Source organism: Podarcis melisellensis, assembly GCF_964234715.1.
Source record: "Podarcis melisellensis genome assembly, chromosome: 16".
Taxonomy (NCBI): domain Eukaryota; kingdom Metazoa; phylum Chordata; class Lepidosauria; order Squamata; family Lacertidae; genus Podarcis; species Podarcis melisellensis.
In genome coordinates this window covers 34495170-34512773 of record NC_138533.1, presented here as the reverse complement: position 1 = coordinate 34512773, position 17604 = coordinate 34495170, and the positions used below count along the sequence as shown (strand labels likewise).

General features: G+C 43.1%; 1 protein-coding gene across 2 annotated transcripts in view; it reads left to right on the top strand.

Annotated features, from left to right (window-relative positions):
* Nucleotides 1-17604, top strand: part of ADGRD1 (adhesion G protein-coupled receptor D1) — a 262582-nt gene that overhangs the window by 41402 nt on the left and 203576 nt on the right. For both annotated transcript variants that reach the window (XM_081893300.1, XM_081893301.1), the window contains one exon: nucleotides 12776-12851. In XM_081893300.1, the coding sequence (XP_081749426.1) occupies nucleotides 12776-12851 (76 nt within the window). The remainder of the gene's footprint in view (nucleotides 1-12775; nucleotides 12852-17604) is intronic.

The window sequence follows — 17604 nt, the reverse complement described above, 5'->3', positions numbered from 1 at the left end:
TAGATTCTAAATGCTGCATTGATCTGTTAATCACATGACTTGCAGTAATTGTGAGGTTTAGTTTATTTTTTAGTTGCTGTTTTGTTAAGTTTTTTTTTTATAAATTACAACTGTTTTATTGATAATTTGTTAATTATTTTATATGATGTATGGCGTATCCAATATATGCTATTATGATTTATTATGTTATGGTTATTTAGTGGTTGTAAGCTGCTTTGAGATTCATTTGAATGAAAAGCGGCATAGAAATACAATCAATCAATTTCTTCAGATGTCTTCTTAAAGTCAGGTAGTTGTTTATTTCCTTGACATCTGATGGGAGGGCATTCCACAGGACGGGCGCCACTACCAAGAAGGCCCTCTGCCTGGCTCCCTGTAACTTCACTTCTTGCAGTGAGGGAATTGCCTGAAGATCCTAAGAGCTGGACCTCAGTGTCTGGGCTGAATGATGGGAGGTGGAGACACTTCTTCAGGTATAAAGGGCCAAGGCCATTTAGGGCTTTAAAGGTCAGCACCAAGACTTTGAATTGTGCTCAGAAACAGACTGTGAGCCAATGTAGTTAAGTTTGTGCATGAGAGAGTCACCACCACTGGAGGCAGGATAAACTTAAACAGGCTTTATTAAGGGGATTTTATTTACCTAAGGGGAAACTGACACATGTACAGGGGGCTTCAAAAGTGACTGTTGGCAGTTGATAGTCGCTGCTCCTGATGTGATCCTCTAAGCAGCTTTCCCCTCAACTCAGTCTAATTCTCCACCCCAGCCAATTTATTTCCTCCCGCCAACCAACTCTTAACTCTCCTACTAACAAAATGAATTTCAATAGGGACAAATGTAAGGTTCTAAATTTAGGCAGGAAGAAACAGCTGCACAGATGTTAAAGGGGGACACCTGGGTTGCCAGTAGTATGTGTGAAAAGGATCTAGGGGTCTTACCACAAGCTGAACATCTAGGCTGCATCACCAGAAGTATAGTGTCCCGATCAAGGGAAGTATTAGTACTGCTGTATTCTCCCTTGGTCAGACCCCACCTGGAGTATTGTGTCCCGTCCTGGGTGCCACAATGTAATAAAGATATTGACAAGCTGGAATGTGCGCAGAGGAGGGCAACCAAGATGATAAAGGGTCTGGAATGCAAGCCTTATGAGAAACGGCTGAAGGAGCTAGGTATGTTTAGCCTGGAGAAGAGGAGATGTGAAGGCCATCTTCAAATATCTAAGGGCTGTCACATGGAGGATGGAGCAAGCTTGTTTTCTCCTGCTCCGGAGGGTAGGATGGAAACCAGTGGATTCAAGTTATGGGGAAGGAGATTCCGACTAAACATCAGGAAGAACTTGCTAACAGTAAGAGCTGTTTGACAGTGGAACAGACTGTCTCAAGAGGTGGTGGACTCTCCTTCATTGGATCAAGCATCAGTTGGACAGCCGTCTGTCCTGTATGAGCTAGATGAGATTCCTGCATTGCAGGGGGTCGGACTAGATGACCTTTGGGTTACCTTCCTACTCTACAATTCTGTGATTCTATTCTCACTGACAAATGATACCCAACTGGCCATTCACTATCCAACTGGCTGGAACCTCTAGCCAATCAGACTGAAAATTCCCTGACCCATGCCTCACCTGCTAAATTTTAAAGCAGGTTCTTTGCTCTGCTGGAACGGTCACCAAGCAACCGTGGCCAAAAAGGTTTGTAATGCTATAGTAATGCAGGGCATTGTGGCAGTCACAGAGGTCATGAACACCAACCACACACACACACACAATGCATGCAATAAAACTGCAACCTTAATCAGGCTTCTCTGCACTTGCTAAGTTGGAGGTGAGAGGTCCAGGCAGAAATTCTGAGATGCATATAGGTATTTAGGAGGGAGGCAAGAACATCAAGCCAAACTTTGGTTAGTCCTTGAGCCAAAAACAATAAAGGCATCTTGACTCTCCTCTCTAGTTCCTGCCGGATTCAAAGGGCTTCCACATGTTGGTCGTAAAGGGGAAAGTACTCTGAAGAGAGTAATTCAAAGAACACAGAATAGTGTTCATTTTTTTTTTAAAAAAAAGCTTTTAGAGGCCAGAAATTTGCACACAATTTCCATAAATACCAGATGCAAAACCCAGAAAGGAAGCAAGAGTACCAAACACAACCCAAACACCCATTTATGAATCTGGAGTTCAAGTGCCATAAGGATCAGGCAGAGACAAAAACCAAAACCCAGAACCAGAATGTTACCCACTGCTATAAATTACGTTAAGTTCAAGACTTCTCGTCTTACATTTACAAGTGCCGTGAGTTTAAAGATCCCAAGCAACATGTCGCTGAAGCACCCAGTTGTATTTTATGATTTCTGTCCCAATACTCTATAAAGGAGCACCAACACCCCATAACCCTACTCAAGTCAATCAGCAACACATTCTATCAATGTGTGACATTCCAAGTGGTTTCACCCTCTGACATCCAACTATTTATTTATTTAAAGATCTATACACCACAATTTCATATAAAAATATTGCAAGGCATTATGTGTAATATTAAAAGGTACAGTGCTGTGGTGAAAACAATAAAGGCATCAAACACATCTGCAAAAGCTGTTGGGCGGAGAATCCCAGGTTCAAAAGGAGTGCATCCTGAATAAAGCAGTTTTCCAAAGAAATCTGAAAGCGATCAGAGATGACTCCTTCCAACCAAAGCCAGGACTTGCCACACTTGGTAAACTCTGACTGAATGTCAGCTGCATGAGGAACTATAAACAGTGCCCCATCAGAAGACCTTGGCGATCAAAGTCCAAGTTGTTTAGGGATTGTGAATTTAACACAAAGACCTGAACCTGGCCTGGTGATGGAAGCAGCTCTTTCAGCAGCAGAGTTGCATGGGGACAGCAATCCATTCCTGTAAGAAGAAGAAGAGGAGGAGGAGGAGGAGGAGGAAGAGGAGTTTGGATTTGATATCCTGCTTTATCATTAACCTAGGTAAGGGAAAGGGACCCCTGACCATTAGGTCCAGTTGTGACCGACTCTGGGGTTGCGGCGCTCATCTCGCTTTATTGGCCAAGGGAGCCAGCGTACAGCTTCCGGGTCATGTGGCCAGTAGGACTAAGCTGCTTCTGGTGAACCAGAGCAGCGCACGGAAATGTCGTTTACCTTCCCACTGGAGCAGTACCTATTTATCTACTTGCACTTTGACGTGCTTTCGAACTGCTAGGTTGGCAGGAGCAGGGACCAAGCAACGGGAGCTCACCCCATCGTGGGGATTCGAACTGCATCCCTTTTCACTACCCTAAGGAGTCTCAAAGTGGCCAACAATCTCCTTTCCCTTCCTCCTCCGCAACAAACACTCTGTGAGGTGAGTGAGGCTGAGAGACTTCAGAGAAGTGTGACTAGCCCAAGGTCACCCAGCAGCTGCATGTGGAGGAGCGGGGAAGCGAACCCAGTTCACCAGATTACGAGTCCACCGCTCTTAACCACTGCACCACACTGGAAGTCCAGATGTTGCATTCTGCAGCTTCCAGACTAGATACAAGGGCAGCCCCACCTAAAGCATGTTACAGCAATCAAGGCTATGCAATACAGAGTGAATGTGTGCAGGGAAAGTGGGAGCCTTTGTGTGTACAGCTGTATGCACAAAAACTTCCATATGGTCTAGAATTCTGTGCAATCAGCTCCCTGCCTGCAGATGTTTTTGTTGCATGTGTGGATTTAGTTTGTGCAATATCAGAGGTAGGGCTAGTCATCGCAGCCTTATTCCAGTTCATATGTTGATACAGGACATGAACAGCTCGCCCCTCACCCATGATCTTTTCTAGTAAGCACCTTTACAACAACAAAATCCTCTGCTGCATACTCTTTTGTCACTCATCTAATCTAGGTGTTGCCATCTAGTCTTTAGCCAGCAATGTCTGAACATCAGCATATTTCCTACAACTTCACATTATTTCATCTGAATCACATCCAGCTAAGGCTGTTCATTGTTAGCAGTCACATCTGCACTGCACAGTCAAATCGTGTTGGTTCCTTGACGCAGAAACGAAGCAGCAAAAAGAAGTTTGGGAGTACCTTAAATATAGATTTATTTATTGAGCCACAATACGTCTTAATAAGGAACCATGAGACTCTTGGTTGTTTAAACTAGTTCCGCAGCTGTTCTTTCTATCCATGGAATTCTAGGAACCACAGTGCTGTGGGATAGATTAGAGACCGTCACCTAATCATATTTCTGAGGATTTTTGGGAGGGGGTGGATGCGAAGTCATGGTTTCTATAGTGGCTTGTATAAAACAGATGCAACTTTGCAGAGTAGAATGTGCATTTAAAAATCTATTTATGAAGGATTGTTTGAACTGCTCTTTGCATTGTGGTTCTCAAGATGACCTGTTTACAAAGCGTTTGTCTTGATTTGATTGCACAACACTTACGTAGAGGTTAGACTCTATCCAGCCTCTATCAAGCATTCGTTTTGATTCATTTGCAGGGAGGTTATATGACCATGAGCATTCATTCTGATTTGTTTGCACACTGTTTATACACCTTCGCCTTAATTGTTCATTCTTTGCATACACTTTGGTGCATTTCCCTGTTGTTTTCCTGCATGCAAAAAGTCTTTTTTGTTTTAAATAAAAATGCATTTGTTGCAGTAGGATGATAGGAGGTCCGCATTAAGGGATGTAAACCTGGATCGAGGAATGTAATAGCATCACTCCATTCTGTCTTGGTCAGACCTCACCTGAAATACTGTGTCCAGTTCTGGGTACTACAGTTTAAGAAGGATCTGGATGGTCTGGAAGATATGCAGAAGAGGGTGACCAAGTTGATCAAGGGTCTTGAAACCAAGCCTTAAGAGGATCGGTTGAGGAAGTTTAGCCTGGTAAAGAGGAAATAGAGAGAAGATCTGGTAGCCATCTTCAAATACAGTGGTACTTTGGTTAAGAACAGCTTAGTTTATGAACAACTTGGATTAAGAATGCTGCAAACCTGGAAATAGGTGTTTTGGTTTGTGAACTTTGCCTTGGAAGCAGAACATGTTCCGCTTCCTGTTGAGTGTGTTCCATTTGTAAATTGAGTCCCCCGCTGCTATGGGAAAGCATGCCTTGGTTTACAAACGCTTCGGTTTAAGAACGGACTTTTGCAATGGATTAAGTTCGTAAACAGGGCCGTCTTACCCATAGGCGCTAGGGGTGCAGGGCACCTGGGTGCTGGGCTCTCAGGGGTGCCAGGCCAAGAGTCTGGGGCCTGAGAGTTGAGTCTGGGGAAGAGGCCGCCCATTGGCCGGAGCGCTGTGACTGGCTCTTCTGCTGCAGGCGGCTCTGCGTTTGAGTTCGGGGGCGACCGAGCCAGCAAGACGCTGAGGTGGCTGGCTGGCTCTGCCCTCCTGCCCTCCTGGTACTGGGCAATGGGGGGAGGAGCCGGGCAGATCTTTGCACCCCAGCACTGCATATGCTTAAGACAGCCCTGTTCATAAAATAAGGTACCACTGTGTGTAAAAGGTTGTCACACGGAAGATGGAGCATGCTTGTTTCTGCTGCTCCACAGGGCAGGGCCAATGGCTTCAAATTACATTAAAGGAGATTCCAATTAAATATTAAGAAGAATGGTATAAGCTGTTTGACAGTGGAACAGACTTCATTCAGAAGGTAGTGGATTCTCCTTCCTTTTAAAGCAGAAGTTGGATGGTCATCTGTCATGTATGATCTAATTGAGATTCTGGCCTAGAAGGGGGTTGGACTAGATGACCCTTGAGGTCCCTTCCAACTCTACCATTCTGTTTTTTTTTTTATATAATTTTTATTAGGTTTATAATATACAAAATTCAAATTCCAAATACATGTTTCCATAAATCTAGTGGACTCCCCCCATCTTCCGGACACTGCATTCTCTGTAAGACCAAAACCTCAGCAATTTGTTGACTTATTTTAAACATAATAATATATCTTCCATTTTATCGTGATATCTGGTCTCTAAACATTTCAATCCGAATCCATTAATTTTTAGTTTCAACACAATAAAATTATTTCATTACACCACTTCTGTCTTGTTGTGCCTTATTTACCAATTCAAAGATTTACCGATACTGAAGCTATAATTTCCTAGAGAGAAGCATTTTTTAACATTCATACAACTTATAATGCTTTTTCAAATAGTCCTTAAATTTTTCCCAAACTTCCTCCGTTTCTTCTTCCCCCGAGTCTCGAATTCTGCCAGTCATTTCAGCCAGTTCCATATAATCCATCAGCTGCGTCTGCCATTCTTCCAGTGTGGGTAGATTTTGTGTCTTCCAGTGCTTTGCCATCAAGATCCTTGCTGCTGTAGTAGCGTACATAAAGAAAGTTCTATCTTTCTTAGCCACCCTCTGGTCTACCATGCCCAGGAGGAAGGCCTCCGGTTTCTTGGGTAAGGTGAGTCTAAGCACCTTTTTTAGTTCATTATGTATCATCTCCCAGAAGGCCTTCACCCTCGGGCAGGTCCACCAGAGGTGTAGAAATGTCCCTTCCTCCTCTTTACATTTCCAACATTTATTATCAGACAGGTGATATATCTTTGCAAGCTTGACTGGGGTCATGTACCACCGGTATATCATTTTCATAATATTTTCCTTCAAGGCACTACATGCCGTGAATTTCATTCTGGTGTTCCATAACCTTTCCCAGTCTTCAAACATAATGTTGTGCCCCAAGTCCTGCGCCCACTTTATCATGGAGGATTTAACAATCTCATCCTGTGTATTCCATTTAAGCAGCAAGTTGTACATTCTCGAAATTAACTTAGATTTTGGCTCAAGCAACTCTGTCTCTAGTTTCGATTTTTCCTCCTGGAAACCCACTTTTTTGTCCGCTTTAAAAACTTCCTGGATTTGAGCATAATGCAACCAATCTCGCACCTTGTTTTTTAACTTTTCCATACTCTGCAACCTCCATTTATCTCCAATTTTTTCAATTATTTCCCAATATTTAGGCCAATGGGCCTCCATATTGAGTCTTTTACGTGCTTTGGCCTCCATCGGTGAGAGCCACCTCGGAGTTTTGCTCTCCAATAAGTCTTTATATTTTGACCAGACCATAAAAATTGCCCTTCTGACAATATGGTTTTTGAACGATTTATGAACTTTAACCTTGTCGTACCACAAATATGCATGCCACCCAAAAGCATTATCAAATCCCTCCAGGTCGAGGACATCGGTGTTCTCCAACAAAATCCAATCCTTCAACCAGCAGAGGGCTGCAGATTCATAATATAACTTCAAGTCCGGCAGGGCAAACCCCCCTCTTTCTTTCGCATCTGTTAGTATTTTAAACTTTATTCGGGGCTTTTTGCCCTGCCAGACAAATTTAGATATATCCCTCTGCCATTTTCCAAAACATTCCACCTTATCCACGATCTGGAGGGCCTGAAACAAAAATAGCATTTTCGGCAAAACATTCATCTTTATAGCAGCTATTCTGCCCAACAAGGAAAGTTTCAGTCTTGACCATGTTTCCAAGTCTCTTTTGATCTCTGACCAACATTTCTCATAATTGTCCTTAAACAAATTCAAATTTTTGGAGGTCAAGTGCACCCCTAAGTACTTTACTTTTTTAACCACATTTAGTTCTGTTTCTTTTCTGAACTCCTCTATCTCAGTAGTTGTCAAGTTTTTTGCTAAAACTTTAGTTTTTTGTTTATTCAGCTTGAATCCCGCCACCCGACCAAAGTCAGAAATTAATTCTAACGCTCTTTTAGTACTAGAGGCTGGCTCCTGTAATGTTAATACCAAGTCATCTGCAAAAGCTTTCAGTTTATATTGTTTCTCTCCGACCACAATTCCCTGTGTCAACCGGTCATTTCTAATCATGTTCAATAGCACCTCCAGGACTGAAATGAACAACAGAGGAGATAGAGGGCACCCCTGTCGTGTCCCTTTTTCAATTTTGAACTCCTCTGTCACCACGTTGTTTACTATCAATTTAGCTTTTTGTTCTGAATAAATTGCTTCTATTCCATTTTCAAACCCCCGCCCTACTCCCATCCTTTCCAAATTTTTCTTCATAAACATCCAAGAAATGTTGTCAAAGGCTTTCTCCGCATCAATAAAGATCAACACCGCTCTTGTATTTGAATTAATCTGTAAAAATTCCAAAATGTCAATGATGTTTCTTGTGTTGTCAAATAAATGTCTGCCAGGGAGAAAGCCTGCTTGGTCCTTATGAATCACTTCATTTAATACTTTCTTAAACCTGCTTGCCAAAATGTCTGCAAAGATTTTATAATCCACATTTAGGAGTGAGATAGGACGGTAGTTTTTAAGTTGAGTTTTTTCAGTTTCTGATTTTGGTATCAACGTGATGAAAGCTTCTTTCCACGTTTCCGGTGCCTTCCTCCCCTCCATAATCTGGTTACAAACTTCCAACAATGGTTGTATCAATGAATCCTTCAATGCCTTATAATATTTGGAAGTAAGTCCATCAGGTCCCGGAGACTTGCCCAGTTGGAGGTTCTGGATGGCGCATTCAATTTCTTGGATTGTAATATTACAGTTCAGGGTTGCTCTCATTTCCTGGGGTATTTTTTGTAATCCATTAGTTGTGACAAATTGGTCCACCTCCGAGCCTTTTTGTGGCCTTTGTGAATAAAGTTCTTTGAAATATCTCTGGAAACACTTTCTAATTTCCTCGGGTTTCTGAACCGTTCTCCCTTCAATCTCTAGATTTGTAACTGTATTAAGCTTTTGTCTCTTTTTCAACTGCCAAGCCAACAACTTCCCGCACTTATTAGCAGATTCAAAGGATCTTTGTTTCATTTGTTTAATTTTCCATTCCACCTCTTGATTTATCAGTTTCGAATATTGTGCCTGGAAAAACTTCACTTCTCTCAATACTTCCTTTGATTTAGGCCTGGATCTCAGTTTTTTCTCTCCTTCTCTTATTCTCTCCAAAATCTTCTCCTTCTTTTCATTCCAGAGCCTTTTTTTAATCGTGTTCTGCTGTATTAGAAACCCTCTCATAACTGCTTTACTTGCGTCCCAGATTGTTCTTTTTTCCACATTTGTCTTTAAGTTTATTTCAAAATAATCCTTTAAAACTTTTTGGGCCTTCTTAACAATCTCCTGATCTCTTAACAAAGCGTCATTCATTCTCCATCTGAAAGATCCGGTTGTATTTAATCTCAATTCCATTCTCAAAGCGCTGTGGTCGGAGCAGGTTTTTGGGCAGATTTCCACTTTTCTGGTCTTAGGTGCCAGCCCTCTAGTTATCCATATTTGGTCGATACGCGTCCATGTCATGTGGGCCTCAGAAAAGAAAGTTCCTTCTTTCCCTAGAGGGTTCTTGATCCTCCATATGTCAATCAAATCCAAATTGTCAGTCATTTCGAAAAAGGTTTTTGGTAGTCTGCCGTCTTTCGTTATATTAGCACTTTGCGACTTATCCATATTCACTGAGGCGACTCCGTTCATATCTCCCAACATGATAATGTTGTTGTAATCCAAATAGTCCAGCATAGTCTCATGCAGCTTCTTGAAAAATTCCGATTTTCCATCATTTGGGGCATATATTCCTAGAATTAAAAACTTTTCTCCTTGTGTCTGAATTTCAATTGCCAAAATTCTACCTTGTTCATCTTTAAATACGAATTTTGGTGACAAGTTCTCCTTTGCATATATCACCACTCCTCTTTTCTTAACTTTGTCCGATGAGATAAATTCTTGGCCTAGCCTTTTGTTGATTAACACTTTTCTGTGGAGTCTTGTCAGATGTGTTTCTTGCAGGCAAATAATGTCCAATTGTTCTTTTTTCAAAATATGAAATACTTTTCTCCGTTTTTCTGGAGAATTCCCGCCATTTATATTCCAACTAAGAAGCTGTAGAGACATCCTGGTCTACTTCTTAAGTATCACAGTTGGGTATCTAATTTGTCCTCCGTTCCCGAAGGCTGTGGTGCCGGTCCGCCTCCAGATGGTACGGGTCTTGGTGGTGATCCCGGTGGTGGAGGCCAAGAATCTACAGCTCTCTTTTGGAGGTCCTCCTCGTTGTCGTGTAGGAACTTCTGGTGGTCCTCTGGTGTTTTAATTCTTACCTTCTTTCCTTTATAGGTGAATGATAAACCTTGAGGAAATTCCCACCTGTAAGGGATTGCGTTGTACCTTAACAATTTAGCCAAGTCTGTGTATGAAGCTCTAAGGTCCAACAGATATTTAGGAATGTCTCTATAAATTTCTGCCCTTTTGCCTTCAACTTCCAGAGATTTTTTAAAATGTTGGCCTAGTATCTTGTCTCTTTCCTCTCTTGTTCTCAAACAAACCAAACAGTCTCTGGACTTGTCTTTCTTGACCGATCTTCCCAATCTGAAGGCCGTCACAATTTTGAAGTCTTTATCTTCCTCAACCCCCCAAAATTTAGAAAACAACTGTGTCAGAAATTCCTCTAGGTTGCCCTGCTCCAGCTCTGGGACGGCCCTCAGCCTAAGATTACATTCCTTACTTTTCAGTTCCACCATTGACAGGTAGGCTTGCTGTTCTCCTACCTGTCTTTTCAGAGGTCTTACTTCCCCTTTGATCTCCTCCACCTTTTTGCACGCTTGCTCAGCTTTTTGATTGGCTTCCGCAGCTAATTTGTAGTTCTCCGCCGTAGCTCCTTGCAATTTCTCAATAGCCTGAGTATGCTGGGAAACCTGATCTGTTAACTTACTGATAGTAGATGTAGCTCTGTCAATTTTAGATGACTGATCGTCCACCTTCTTATTCAAAAGTGCCAGTTGTTCCAAAATTTGTTTCAAGACTGGATCAGTTCCTCCAGTTGCCATATCTTCTGTTGCAAGCGTTTCAACTTCTTCCTCCTGCGCCGTCAGCACAGTTGGTACCGAGGATCTGCGTTGATGAGTCAACGTTGTTTGAACAAGCTGCCCAGCTCTCTTATCTTTTTTCTTTTCTTTAGCTTCCTCAGCCAAGGCTTCCTTAGCTTTAGATGCTCTTGTTTTCCCCAGGCCACTCATTCCCCAGCTGCCTCTGTTCAAGGTCAAATAATCTTTCAATCCATGAGAAAGGCAAGTCCAGAATGTAAACAATTAAACCACAAAAAATCCCAATAAGGTACAGTTCCCAGACCTCTATGCCTCCGCAAATCCACTAGGGGGGGTTTTCAAAAGAAAGAAAGTTTCTTTTCCACCATCAAAGTTCCTATTTCAACTTTTATAGTCCCCAAGTTCGTAAAGGAGGCTTTCAGATAGTTCTGTTTCAAAATAGTGCCACAAGGTAGCAGAAAGGTTCCAATATCAGTATTAAAGCGATAGTGTATCCCTCAATGCAACAATTTGTACTTAAGAAAAAGTTTCAGCAGCCTGACAGTACTCCTTTGCAACACTGGCAGTCCGATAGCTCGGTTATCCCTTCAATTCCACTTCACTTCACAATAGGAGGAAGATTCCTTAGCGCAGTAAACCAAAAGATTTAATCCTTCAATCTTTTTGATTTCTGAAAGAACACAGTCTGTTAATGCCCCTTCATACTAATTTCAAAGTCTCTTTTGAGCGCTTCAGCCCACATCGGGTTCTTTGCTTTGCTCTGATTAGCAGGACCGGGAGACGGACTTCCTGTTACTCGCCTCCCGTTTTCAGCCGAATTAAATAAATTTGAGTCAATCTTTAGTACCCCTTACTCACGGGTAAATTGCAGCCAATTCCGATGATTTTCAAGAAGAAAGGTCGACGCTCATCAGCAACAGCAGCGCGGCTTCACTTCCGCGAAAAGAGCGATGAACTCACAGCGCCGCTCCCCCTTTCACGTTCCGGAGCCTCTTACGAGGTCCCTTCCTCGTTTCTGGGGGGGCTTCTGGCACCCGCCGAGTCCCACGGCCGCAGGCTCGCTCTGCCTACGGTTTATCTTAATGGGTCTCCGCTTTGCCGCAGCGGACGACCCTTTTTCGCGGAGCCCCTCTTCACACAGTAAAGAGGACCGCCATTGCCGTTTTGCGCCGCCTCCGGAAGCCCCCCAACTCTACCATTCTGTGATCCTGAAGTGGCTTCCAACCCCAAAGTTAATCATACTCAGAGTAGTTCCTGTGAAATTAATGGAACTGATCAACTTAAGTCCATCAATCTGAACGGGTCTACTATAAGTAGAGCTTGGTTGGGCACACATCCCAGAGCACTTCAATCGGGCAAACCTGAATTTCTGGTATTCACATGAATCCTTTCCACAAAATGCTTAGCCACTCATTTTGCCTTTGAGTTCGAAGCCATTTGAAGGAGGTTTTACTAGAGACAATATTTATATACCGTATTTGTTGCACTATAAGACTCACCTTTTCCCTCCTAAAAAGTAAAGGGAAATGTGTGTGCGTCTTATGGAGCGAATGCAGGCTGCGCAGCTGTCCCAGAAGCCAGAACAGTAAGAGGGATTGCTGCTTTCGCTGTGCAGCGATCCCTCTTGTTGTTCTGGCTTCTGAGATTCAGAATATTTTTTTTCTTGTTTTCCTCCTCCAAAAACTAGGTGTGTCTTGTGGTCTGGTGCGTCTTATAGAGCAAAAAATACAGTAATTTAGCTGTTTAGCTTCATTACATTATGAAGGTGGGGAGAAGTCTACACTGTCCTGTGTTGATATTCCTTTTCTAAAACTGTGTGTGGGTTTCGGGAGGTGAGAAGGAGTGTTCCTTCTTCAAGTGAATGGTTGGAACCCCCATAAAAGTAGAAGTGGGGAATGATGGAAGAGGTGACATTGCCAATTTACAATGTGGCTTTAAATTGGCTTTCCCACCCTCCACTTTTTGCTCAAGCTGCAACACTGGCATGTAATAAACATCCTGTCCCTTTCCCTCTCTCTACAGCTTGGATAACCATTGTGGGACTTCTCTACCATACCATGCACCAGTTCTTCGGAAGTATCAGACCAATAGAAACAAAGTAAGTTCATTATTAAAAAAAAAGAAAAAAAGGCAAGTTGATTGTGTATAACGAATAGTACTAATATTACAAGTGGGAGCCTGGTAGGAATGGGTGTGTCTGTCAATCTTGGTTTTCTTTTATCCTGGCATATTTCCATATCAGTTTGAGATTATTATTTTTTGGGGGAAAGTCCTCATGAGAATTCACCAGCATTTTAGTGCAAATTTCTCTTGAAATACAAATTTGTGCAAAGCAGTTTCCCCTAATGTAATGTATGATTTATAGGTTGTTTTCGCTAAAATGTGAGCCTAGCATATGCATGTTTTTGTACACATTGCTTGGTTTTGTAGGCCTTGCTTGGCTAAATTGTAAAATTCGTGTGGATTTTGAAAGATGGCTGGTTTTGGTTCTCTTCTGGCTTCGTAGAGGGTGAATCATCTTCTGCTGGATCTAGACACATTAAAAAAAACGTTACAGGGAAACGTGTTATAAAGCTCATAATGGAAAATCACACTGGTGAAGGAACAAACTACAGCGCCATGTGGTGTCGCATGTTTATAACACAGTTATAATGATATAATTGAGTGTAGCTGAGTCCTGGGTTTCACGCTACCCTGGATTGTAGCATAACTGGAAATTTCAGTGCCTGCATTTGCTGGTTGTTTTCAGCTCATGCGATCTGCATTGTGTTTTCCTGTGCAACCTATTTGTGTCTGGGTCTTGCGCTGGGTTGGACTTTTAAGGCTGACTGTGGATCGCCTACAATCAGAATTGTATCGTGATTCAAGTGGATTTTGTGCAACGCCTAGATAATTTGTTTTCTGAAGTGTCTAACAAATGCAAACAAACTCAGATAATTCCCACTGGGTATGCCCAGTAGCTCTTTGGACCCTTGCCTAGATAAATCATATGTATTGCCACCATCTCCCTCTACCACAAGTTTAATGTTCACTTCTCCTTTTGTAAAGATCGTACCTTGTTCGCACTTCAAACAGCATGACAGACTAATACTAACATCGCCAGTGAAGTATAGCATTCTTCCACCTCCTCTGCCTTTCCCATACGCACTTGGCTAATTTTTACACCACTAAAGCAGATAAAGCACTCGGATCCATTTACTTTCTGCATTGCACCAGTGACATGTCCCGTAGATTAAAACAAAGGGAACTAAGAGCAATATACCATTCAAAAAGACAGCCCAGCTCTGACCTGAGAATTTCCCAAGCCAATTCAAGACAATCATATATATAAGCATAGTCTAAATGCATTAACTCAGGTAATTACTGCTGAAAGAAATTGATGCCTGGAGTGGCAGCCCAGCTCCCTTTCCCTCATACCATAGCAAGGTTGGGTGGGGAAGGGACCTAGCCCACAGGCAGAGCAGTACGTTTCCAAGCACAATTCAGAACTGACAGTCTGGAAATACCCCTCATTATCAAGGAGGAAATGGCAGGTGATGGGAGGGACCTGCCACAGGCTCTAACAAGTTGCTGCCGGTTAGAGTAGACAGCACTAGTCTAGATGGGTAGGCTGGCCGGCTGTTGTGCAGTTTTCTGCCTTCCTATATAAGTACATAGAGCTTTTTTCCACAAGGGGAATCAGTCAAATATGCAACCTCCACTTGCAGCCTTGGAAAGAGTTGTGCTCCAGGAAAGAGTTGTGCTCCAGGAAAAAGCTTTATCACATGATCATGTTCTTAAATGGGCCCAGATAACACTTCCTGGGAGTATGAGTGACTTTCAGCAGCAAGTAAGTTTTGGACCTGGTTTGGCATCTGTCTGTCTCAAGAGACAATGGAGAGCAGCTCTGGGGGTGAAGTCAAACTGCTATGTTATCAGCACCAAAGTGATCTCCCTAGAGGATAAGCCTGGGCAGTGTGTATGGAGGTCCTGGGCTGCCCAAGCGACAAGACCCTCCTGTTGACCTCACTGATGTGGTCCAAAGGAAAGCAGAGCAATGCCTTTGGCACCAGCTTGGCTGCAGGAGTTGCCAGAAGAAGGTGTACAGGGCACAATCCAACCGACTCCACCCAGGATTTGTGTACGACTTAACTGCTTAGCCTTTTCTTGTTCCAAAGATACCCCCCTCCCAGGCAGCAGAGGCTTATGATCAGTGTTTTCCTACTCCTAGATGGGCTATCTTCCCAGGCTGATGAGCTCCATCTGCCCTTCACTTCTCACTGCAGCACATGCAGAAACCGCCTTCATGACTGTTGGACACGCTGTTGGGTCTCATCTGCTCAATTTGCTGGAGCCTGTCTTGGCATGCAGGGGAAGTGCCTAGCTCAATGAATGTTTGAGACCCCCCAGCTCCTCTCACCTGGTTTAACTGGCCAGTTGAAGCTGTTTCCTGGGGCATGGCTTCTGTCGCATGCTGGCGGCTTCTCCGATTGAAAAAAACCCACATAAACGTAATGGACCGTATAGTTACAATTGCAAAGTTATTTACTAGAAACTACTTCTCAAAAATTAGATACAGCTTCTCATAATGTCGAAATCAACTTCATGACATAATATATTAAAAAGCAGCTTTTCAGTTGATCACCAAGTCCAGTATGTACAAAATGCAAATCCTATTTTGTCAGTGCCGTACAACAAGAGAAGGTGAAGAAATTAGAAAAGAATGTACTACGGCGCTGACAAAATAGGATTTGTACTTTGTACATACTGGACTTGGTGATCAACTGAAAAGCTGCTTTCTAATATCTAATTTTTGAGAAGTAGTTTCTAGTAAATAACTTTGCAATTGTTACTATATGGCCTATTACATTTATGTGTTTTTTTCCAATTGGATTTTGTAATATAGGCATTCTGGTGGTCTTGGCTGCTTCTCTGAGCCACAGGGGGACGTGGGTGGCGCTGTGGGTTAAACCACAGAGCCTAGGGCTTGCCGATCAGAAGGTCAGTGGTTTGAATCCCCGCGATGGGGTGAGCTCCCGTTGCTCGGTCCCTGCTCCTGCCAACCTAGCAGTTCAAAAGCACATCAAAGTGCAAGTAGATAAATAGGTACCACTCCGGCGGGAAGGTAAATGGCGTTTCCGTGCACTGCTCTGGTTTGTAAGTGGCTTAGTCATGCTGGCCACATGACCCGGAAGCTGTATGCCGGCTCTCTTGGCCAATAAAGCAAGATGAGGCTGCAACCCCAGAGTTGGCCACGATTGGACCTAATAGTCAGGGGTCCCTTTCCCTTTACCTGAGCCACAGGTGAGAGCTCAGTGCAGGGTGGGGACCAAAGGTGGACAATCTACCTGCCAGAGTTACTATCCCTATTTTGGGACTAAGTGGAAGCAAATGTTAGCAGCAAGACAATTAGGACATCAGCAGAGGTTCTGGCGGATGGAGGCAGAGGATGGGGCACTTATAGCTCAGGAGCCTGTAGAGAAGTTACCATACTCTTCACTTGGGTGGCTAACTGGGTTGTGTGAAGCAATCAACCTCAGGGAAGTGCAATATTTCTTATTGTGAAACCAAATCCCAAGAGGCCATAATTTATGGGCCGTTAGCTGTATAAGATGTATTATCTCGATAATTTGTTCTGGCAAATGGGGCTGGAATGTTTTACTTCCCACAGACAGAGAAAAGGCGTGGGAGGCCAGAGGCTCTACACACACAACTATTTCTCGTTAGGGATGTAAGAAGGCGCTGATCTCCATTTTGCCCTGTATTCACCACACGCAGCACCGTTTCCATTCAGCCAATATTTGGCTTCCAAGAAAAAACAACAGCCTTCATCTTGCTGAAACGTTATGTGATTGGTAATGGAATTAACTACATTATCATCATGTTCTTTCACACCAGTCACTTCATTGCAAAGGAAATGCCTTGCAAATCTGAAAATAGAATATCATCAATATTGTGTTGTTGTGTATTGTTTGCAGACTGAAAACACCATCAGCGGCAAATCCAGATTGTTATTTTATAGGTTGATCTCTGTTCCGGACATGGGATAAATGAGCAAAAATCGGCAATTTCTGCTCCCTTTTCTGTTTCCTTTGGAATTCTCTGACTTCCCTACTGGTTGTATACTTAAGCAAATCCCATCTCTTAAAATCTGGATGGCACCTCAGTTCTTTGGAGAAAATAGTAATTCCAGGAATGCTAGTTTGGCCTTACTTTCCCCGTCGCTTGGTGAATCAAAGTCCAGCTAGCTGAGGAATGCTTGCAAATCATCAGTCATCTTTCTCCTTGCTTGCACTGATGCACAATTTTGTGTGTGTGTTTATACTGCTTATTTATGCCCCTAATGAGCATTTTTACAATCTCATTTTCTTTTAAAGGTCCTTCCTTTCTGCTCAGGGTTAGCCAAGGCAGTGCCCTCCATATGCTGTGGACCACAACTATCAGCCCCCTCTGGCATAAGCCAATAGTCAGGGATTATGGGAGTTGTAGTCCATCAACATCTGGAAGGCACCAAGCTGGCTACCCCGATTTAAGTCTTTAGGGCTGCAGTCCTATGCACCCTTAAAGGTAAAGGGATCCCTGACCATTAGGTCCAGTCGTGACCGACCCTGGGGTTGCGGCGCTCATCTCGCTTTACTGGCCGAGGGAGCCGGTGTATAGCTTCCGGGTCATGTGGCCAGCATGGCTGAGCAGCTTCTGGTGAACCAGAGCAGCGCACGGAAACGCCGTTTACCTTCCTGTCGGAGTGGTACCTATTTATCTACTTGCACTTTGACGTGCTTTCGAACTGCTAGTAATGATATGTAAAAAAAAAATATGCTTGTACATGCTAACATCCTTAGATACTTTTCTCAGTTTCAGTGTGCTTCTTT